The 8,774-nt window shown below is 45.9% G+C and overlaps 1 protein-coding gene across 1 annotated transcript; it reads right to left on the bottom strand.

The window, feature by feature from the left end:
* Positions 1-397: 397 nt before the first annotated feature.
* On the bottom strand, positions 398-1,357 carry LOC125590418. Its single transcript, XM_048763982.1, has 3 exons — positions 1,040-1,357; positions 701-925; positions 398-586 (listed from the first exon to the last, which is right to left on the bottom strand). The coding sequence occupies exons 1-3, from the start codon at positions 1,355-1,357 to the stop codon at positions 398-400; spliced, it is 732 nt and encodes a 243-aa protein (XP_048619939.1).
* Positions 1,358-8,774: the final 7,417 nt, after the last annotated feature.

The following is an 8,774-nucleotide window of genomic DNA, read 5'->3' as shown; positions in this document are numbered from 1 at the left end:
TCTTCGGGGAAGAGATTGAATGAATGGCCCTGATTTGTTCCGGGTTTGCCTCGATGCCCCAGTGGGTTACAATGTACCCAAGGAACTTGCTAGAACTGACCCCGAATGAGCATTTAGCTAGGTTGAGCTTCATGTTATACTTCCGGATGGTGGAGAAGGCTTGCTGTAGGTGAGATATGTGGTCCTCCGCCTCCAGGGACTTGACCAGCATGTCGTCGATGTAGACCTCCATGGTTCGCCCGATCTGGTCCGCAAACATCATGTTCACCAGTCGTTGGTAGGTTGATCCTGCGTTCTTTAGGCCGAAGGGCATAACCTTGTAGCAGTAGATCCCTCTTGACGTCATGAAGGATGTTTTCTCCTGGTCTTCCGGATGCATAAGTATTTGATTATAGCCTTAGAACGCGTCCATGAAGCTCATCAGCTGATGCCCCGCGATGGCGTCCACCAGCTTGTCGATATAAGGTAGCGGGAATGGGTCCTTTGGACATGACTTGTTGAGGTCCGTGAAGTCGATGCAGACCCTCCACTTCCCGTTCTTTTTCTTGACCACGACGACGTTGGCTAGCCATTCCAGATATTGCACCTAACGAACGAACCCCGCGCCGAGCAGGTTTTTGACTTCATCGTTGATGATTGCGTCTCTTTCGAGAGCAAACTTCCTTCTCTTTTGTCTGACGGGTTGATGTAGGGGATCCACCTGCAGCTTGTGCATGATGATTTTCGGATCGATCCCATGCATATCTGCGTGGGACCAAGCGAAGTAGTTGGAGTTAGACATGAGGAAGTCTATCAGTCTTCTCCTCAATCCTTCGGCCAGCTTGGAGCCGATCTTGAGATGTCGGGTCTGATCTCCTTTGGTTAATGGCACGTCGTCCATTTCCTCTACCTCCGGTTCCTCGGTGTGATGAACCTGAGGCTTACTCTGTAATTGTTATAAGACCTTGGTCTTTCCCTTCAGGGTAGTCTGGTAGTAGGAGCGGTAATACTCCTGATCCCCTCTGATCGCCTTTATGCCCCAGGGTGTAGGGAATCTCACCATCTGGTGAAGAGTCGAGGGGACGGCTCCCATGCCGTGAATCCAGGGCCGTCCTAGGATCATATTGTAGGACGAGTCGCAGTCAACAATGAGGAACTTGGTTGACATGTTGATTCCTTTGGTGTATACGGGGAGGGTCACCTCTCTGGCGGTTTGTTTGACTTCCCCGCTGAACCCTATAAGTGGGGTTATCCTCCGAGTCAGAGCGCTTTCTTCCAGCCCCAGGTCTTTGTATGCGGCCTGGAAGATGATGTTGCCGGAGCTTCCATTATCTACCAGTATCCTTTTCACCAGGCAGTTCTCTACAGTGAGCGACATGACAATGGCGTCGTGATGCGGGGTGAGAACTTTCTCCTGCTCCTTCGCCGTGAAACTTATTTCGTTCGTGCCTAGGAGCAGGCGTTTTGGCTTGGTTGCCTCTAGGTCGTGCTTAGTGATCCAGGTGCTTTTCTACGTGGCTGCATGGCTTATGCCACTGGTCTCCGAACCACCCGATATGACATGAATCACTCGGTCCTGTCGATGTGGCGAGATGGGAGCAACTTCAGTGGCCTTTCCCGTTGTCTCCTTGCTTGGATTGCTCTTGGCCTTCTCGGAAAGGAACTCCCTGAGGTGTCCTTTCTTAAGCAGCTCGTTGACCTCGATCAGTGCAACGCAGTCCTCCGTTTTGTGACCATAGTTTATATTGTTTTTTACTAATATTTATATTATTGTAGAGTCTATCTATTATATTTATAAGATCAGAAATGTTTTGGAGATAAGTGATGATTTTGGAGCATTTTGGAGATATTTGGAGCTAGCACCCGAGATGACCATCAAGATCGACAATCGGTCGATATTGGAGAGCTCGAATCGATCAATACACAAGTCATGGTGTCAATCGATAGCGAAGCGCGCAGAAAGCCCGTTTGGTCACAGCCGACTTGTAGCCCAAGATTTCACTATTTTACAAGATTGCCCCTGACGTGTTTTACCCTAATTATATAAGCTTTGCCGCCATGTTAAAGGCAAAGTGTGTTTTTTTTTGTGTTTCATTGTTTTATTGATAGATAGGAGAGAGGATCCAAAGTTATAATTTGTGATTGGAACTCCATTGATTTTTATCTTATTTATTCTATGAAGTTTTTATACTTAACCATTGTTATGAATTGCTTAGCCATGTCTGAGTATTTCTCTTGTTAGATTTTAGGGTTTAAATAGGTTAGGAGGGATTAGCCCCAACTATAGATTGCTGAGTTATGATAATCATCTTTAGAATTGTTCATTAATGCATGTTTCTAGATTAGCTACCTAGAACTTGCCCTAGGATTGATTGATAAAAGCCATAGCCAATTTTTATCCTGAAAACATTCTAATTGAACTTTGTTTTTTTCTATGAGCAAGGCGAGAGCTGATCTAGTGAGCTTAGTAAGCATTCATTCAACATGCGCATAAAGCTTGACTTGAGCGCGTCGATCGATATCATACTTGAATAATCGATCGACAGTGCAAAATGTGTATGGATCGATACTCCCATTGGAATATCGATCGACACTTTCTATAGATCAATATGACGAGAGTTGAGATCATAGATCTAGTTAATAGTCAACAAGTCAATGCTCACAAAGGCCGAAAGACTTGTTGATCAAATAGTTGAGCTTTACATTATCATGCATGCAACTCATTAGGCATCTATAGGATTATAATTCCAACTTTCCTGAATAAAAACCCTAAGTCTAGCTATTTCCTTTTTAAGCACCAAAACCCCAAAACTTGCTATTGAACAAATGCTTGTTCAATATAAAACTGCAATTTACTTTTAGAACTCTTAAAACATCTTGCTTAACAAATCATATTAGAATCTCTAGGTTCCCTAGCTCTCAGTGAATTCGATCCCAAAGTACTACAACTCGACAGTATAAATCACTCCTTTGGCGCCGTTGCTGGGGAGCTTTGATCGCTTATTTTCTAATTTTTGTTAAGTATTCATACATAAAAAAAAAATTTCTTGGATTTTCAGGTACATGCCCAGCAGTACCAGAAGCAACAAGGAATCACAACTGATATTCGCACCAGATCCTGCAAGTTTGGAACGCACGATCCGTAAGGAAGCGCGCTCCCTATCGACCGACAACAACACTTCCTTGTCGCTCGATTCTGCTCAACCACCGTCGACCCAGACACCAGTCCCGTCGACAGATTCTCGCTCACCCCTATCGATCGACAACACAAACCTTCCGTCGACCGATACCCTTAACCCGACATCGATCGACATTCCGTCTCAGACATCGATCGATACTGAACCGCTAGCAATCGTTGCGCCTTTGATACTTGTTCGGGAAAACAATGGAGACCTACATGACCAGGAGGGTCATCTGCGTAATGCAGCAGGTCAGAGAATAGATGCCCAGGGGGCTGCAATCCCTGAGCCTAATGCTATTACTACAGGTACTACCTTACCTGTAGATGAGGCTTCGCAACCCAGGACGTTGGCTGACTACAACCGTCCAAATCGCTACTACACCAACAGATCAGCCATCCTTCCTCCTACCATTGAGAGGGATTTTGAGCTGAAAGCACAGTACTACACACTTGTGGGATAGTTGTTCTACCATGGACTATCCCACGAGTATCCTATGGACCATCTGGAGAGGTTCGAGGATCTGATTTCTACTATTAGAGTCAAGGGGGTCTCTGAAGACTACCTATTATGCAAGATTTTCAGATATTCACTTGGTAGAGAAGCTCTACATTGGCTCAAGCAGTTACAACCAGAATCTCTTAAATCCTGGAGCGAAATCAAGAATGCATTCTTATGCAATTTCTTTGATGAGGCGCGTGCTGAAGACTTGAGGAGCAAGATTGCAACATTCACTCAGGAGCCTGCAGAATCATTCTGAGGATATTGGATCAGATTCAAGTCTTACTAGAGAGTCTGTCCACACCACGGATTCAATGAAGTACAGCTACTCAGTACTTTCTACAGAGGCATCACGGTGCAGTACCAGATGGCTCTTGATGCTTCCGGTAATGGAACTTCAACACCAGGAATCCAAAGGAGGCAGTCAAAGTGATTGAAAATCTAGCATCCAACAATAGCACCAAGAACACTGATTTTGAGAGGAAGAGATCTGCCACCTGGGAATGATCAGATGGATGAGGTGAAGGCAAAACTGGACAGTGTTCACAAGCTTCTCAAGAAGCAGGTCAGCTTTGTTGAAGATGCAGAAGCTGTAGAGGGTAGAACAGAGGAAGAAGAAGTAAACTAAATTGGTGTTGCGGTCAAAATCGGTCACGACGGAATCGATGTCCGAAAGTCCTCAGAAAAACTGAATCTCGTTCAAAACTTCAAAAGCCGAGGAAACGAATAGCCGAAACGGATCGCCCGTCGAGCTCGACCATGACACGAGCCAGCTCGCCTGACGAGCACGACCGTGTTGCCGGTCGACTCGCCGGCTATCTCGGCCGCGACACGAGCCAGCTCGCCCGGCGAGCACGACCGTGTCGTCAGTCGACTCGCCGGCGAGCTCGGCCGCGACACGAGCCAGCTCGCCCGGCGAGCACGACCGTGTTGCCGGTCGACTCGCCGGCGAGCTCGGCTGTGACACGAGCCAGCTCGCCCGGCGAGCACGACCGTGTTACCGGTCGGCTCGCCGGCGAGCTCGGCCGTGGCACAGATCAACTCTCCCGGTGAGCGCGGCCAATTCTCCGTGGACCATTCTGAACCCGGTCCCATCCCATAACCATGCATCTTCGTCCGAAGTTTCCGTAACTCAGTCTTCGGGTCCGTGGATACGACACCAATGTTCCGTCTAAAAAACATCGTCGAAAAGTATTCGGGAAGTTGGGAAGGTTATGTCTCTCGAACGGTTTCCTATTCTTCGTAGCAGAGCAGGTTACGGTTAACTTAACACCAACTGCCTCGGCTATGCGAAGAAACAGGGTTCCGTTGGAAGAACCATGCCTATGCCAACGGCTACTTCGCGAGTAAAATCGTAAAAACGCTTAAGTTTCGATACGGCCTAAAGAGGGTCCGAATTGCGGACAACGGCCCATCTATGGTCCCAAAAGACTTGAGCCCAAAGACTGGTATGACGGTTTATCTCATCCGCGGGAAGAGATAAATGTCAAATTACCGAAGATAATCACAAAGAAGAAGGAAATATGGAAAAGCCCGCTTCGCGACAAATCCGGCCCAAGAAGAGGTAAACCGACCTAAGGAGGAGTATATAAGGAGGACCTAGGACGAAGAGGGAGGAGAAAAAAAAAGCATTCTCAGAGCAAACTTAATACTTAGAGCAATTTAGGTATTTTTCCATTTTTACTATCTAGCTGCGACTCGACTAGGTTAGAACTTAGGTGGCTAGACCAGCGAACATACTGACAGCTCTCGTGGCCTAGGATCTTACCTGTTGTTCACGCTCAAACGCGAATTCGGAAATAAGACCTCTTTGTTCTCTTTTCGCTCTTTTACGATTTATAACTTGCAAATCTTTCATGTTGAGTGTGTTGTGCGTGGCCCAGCAGATAACCGGGACCTTCAGGGAATGTTAGGTTAGCTTGGCTTTCCTCCGATTAACAAATCTCGACGGTGTGAATTTCGGTTCCCACAATTGGTGGAGCTGGATTCCAAGGAAACCAGGGTGGAAGCAGAAACTCCTATGGAAATAGGAGTAACTTCAACCAAAACTCGCAGTACCAGAAACCCTATAACAACAGCTACAGCAACAACATGAATTTTGGAAGTTCTTACTACCAGAAGCCACCAACACCTACTCAAGAGAGCAAGATTGAAGAGATGCTCGATAGGGTTCTTGAGGCATAGCAGCGAATAATAGTGGACTTCAATGGGAAGATAGATTTTGTCTACACCAACCTGAACACAAAGTTTGAGACTTTGAGCTCTCATGTGAAGAAGATGGAGATACAGGTTGTGCAGACAGGAGATGCTATTAGGAGGCAGGAAGCTTCAGCAAGAGGAGTAGGGGATAATGTGATGAAGAACCACATGAATTCCATTATTGAGGATGACTTTTGGCAAGTGGTGAAGGAAGAGAAGCTGCAAGAAGGCGATTTCGAGGTAGAAAGTTTGATGAGTTTCGGCGGGTCACATTGGTGTCGATCGAAACCAACCACCGAGCATCGATCGACATACACCAATCAAAATCGATCGACAACACCTACGGAGTCAACCGCATCTTGCAATGCCGTGAAGATTCTAGCTCACGAGGATTTCGCAGCAAAAAACCCACATCCGCCCAGCCCTACAATGTCCGAATCAATCGACATGCCAACAGCAACGTCGATCGATACTCAAAATCTAATATCGATCAACAACCATCACCTCCTATCGATCGACGAGCCCATATCACCTACCGAGTGCAAATGCCGAAGATAGATGTGGCACGACTTAACGCACTCAGGCCCAAACCTAAACCTTCAGAACAACCACTGGAGCCTGTCAGGACACCTTCAGATGATGGAGATGATCCTACGGAAGAGGATAGGGTTTCTACTGGAAGAAACCTAAGGAGAAGAAAGGAAAAAGTAACGAAACATCTGAAGTGGAGGGCCAATGAAAAGGAAAAGGAAAATTTCCAAAAGAGAGTCTTCAGGATTCCTCTACATAAGCCATTCGAAGAAGCTTATAACAGACACAGATTATGGATGTTCTTCAGAGAAACCAGAGAGAAAGAAGAAGACATTAGGAAAATGTTCTGTGAAGCTAGAGAAAAGATGAGGAGAAGGATTACGTTGAAGAAGAAGAGTGATCCAGGACAATTTGCAATATCATGCACAGTGCAGGGTATTGAATTCCCACATGCTTTGTGTGACACAGGAGCATCAGTCAGCATCATACCTAGGGTTATGGCAGACCATCTGGGTCTACAGGTAGAGCCTTTGCAGGAATTGTTCACTTTTGTGGATTGTTCCCAGAAGAGCTCACGAGGAATTGTGAGAGACCTAGAGGTGCAGATTGGTAATGCCTTAGTTCCAGTTGATTTTCATGTCTTGGACATCAAGTTAAATTGTAACTCTTCTCTACTACTTGGGATAGCTTCCTTGTCAACAGTGGGAGCAGTGTGCAACTTGCAAACCAACCAGTTGTGTCTAACACTCATCGATCCTAATGCCCACGATGACCCTATCCCAGTCAAGAAGCCACAGATGATCTCCAGAAGAATCAATGATCCTGGAATCATTGCAGCTTGCCACTGTGGAGATGAGTACGAAACTGAATATTCAGAATCGATCGAGACTCACACAGCAACATCGATCGACAGTAGTAACCAGAAATCGACCGACATACCACATGACGAATCGGTCGATAGCATTCCTGATGAGTGGGAGAATGACTACTACAACCCCACTATTTACGCTGACACCAAATAAAATATGCATACAGATGCGTATGATGAAGACTATGAGGAGGAACGAGCCATTGAGTACAGAGCCATCCTTGATGAGGAAGATAAACTCTTACACCATTCCTCTTCGAAAAGGACTACACCATAGATTGATAGGACGAGCTGGCCATCGATTGACACTCAACCTCAACAACGATGCCGAAAGCGAGCATCGATCGACACTGCTTACTACAAATCGGTCGACACTGATTTCAACCGTGTGCGAGACGGAGACTATTCGATTGGTAGTTGGACAGATGAACACCACCACGAGAGCTTTGCAGTAGAAACAATAACCTTCACACCAGGAGCAGATAAACTACAAGATAGCTTCACAGACGAGGAGCTGCTCAACATGAAAAAACGTGATGATACAGATCAGATTCAAGCAGAAACTGCCTGGGCAAGAACTCGTTTCAGCCAATCGATCGACACTCGTCATCAGAAATCGATTGACACGCTTCCTCAACAATCAATCGACATCAACAATACCACATCGATCAACAACCATTCAATACCGAAAACCACTGTAAGCGAGAAAGATAAATTAGCTAACCAGTATCTAACTCCAAACGAATTTGGTATTTTCAGGGACCCTTATGGCTTCGCAAAAGCATTAGACTGCCACACACTACACGTATCTCGAGAAGATATCGCAGATGTCCTTCAGATAGCTAATGGAGCAGACAATCTGTTCATGCATCAACGCAGCAAGAGCGAACAGAAGACTACAAATGAGTTCTATGACACAGCTGGTGGCATAGAAAACAGCTTCAAACAACAATCTCGCAGTACAACCCATCCATCAATCAACATAGACATGCCAACGATCACCAGACAGCCAGAATTCGGCAAAAGAGCTTATGATTCTTATGGTAACAAGAGATTTTACTGGGAAGAGAAAGATGAGTATGGAGTCTACAGAGATGATCGAGAATTTGCCAGAGATCTAGATGGACGCACCATTCCTGTTCACAACAAGGATATCAGAAGACTTCTGGAAAGAGCTTCAAGAGATGAGCAAGCCTACATATGTCTTCCTGAGCATGCTAGCCAATTCACACAGACAAAGTTGGTACCAGAAATCTACACCAAGGACGAGATCAAGGATATGTTCTATGGAGTCTGTGGTGAACATGATAGGAACAAAGAAGCCTTCCAGATGAAGCTTGATGGTGTCTACTATCCATTGAATGATAGTATAAGTTTGCTAACTACTTGCATGGAGGAGATGAAGAAGGACATAGCCAGAAATCAGAACGCGACCAGCACTGTTCGACCTCCATCGATCGATAGAAGACGACCCCAATCAATCGATAGCAGACAACCACCATCGCTCGACAGCCACC

This window comes from Brassica napus, chromosome C7 (genome assembly GCF_020379485.1).
Source record: "Brassica napus cultivar Da-Ae chromosome C7, Da-Ae, whole genome shotgun sequence".
In the NCBI taxonomy this organism is placed as follows: domain Eukaryota; kingdom Viridiplantae; phylum Streptophyta; class Magnoliopsida; order Brassicales; family Brassicaceae; genus Brassica; species Brassica napus.
This window is presented reverse-complemented; position numbering and strand designations above follow the sequence as displayed.

What these genes read in the sequence shown, in the direction of transcription:
- LOC125590418 (XM_048763982.1), bottom strand. Translation starts at nt 1,357, where the DNA reads ATGTCGCTCACTGTAGAGAACTGCCTGGTGAAAAGGATACTGGTAGAT. An exon ending in CCTCGACTCTTCACCAGATG is followed by an intron (nt 926 to 1,039) that starts GTGAGATTCCCT and finishes TAACAATTACAG; the next exon opens with AGTAAGCCTCAGGTTCATCA. An exon ending in TCATCATGCACAAGCTGCAG is followed by an intron (nt 587 to 700) that starts GTGGATCCCCTA and finishes TTCGTTCGTTAG; the next exon opens with GTGCAATATCTGGAATGGCT.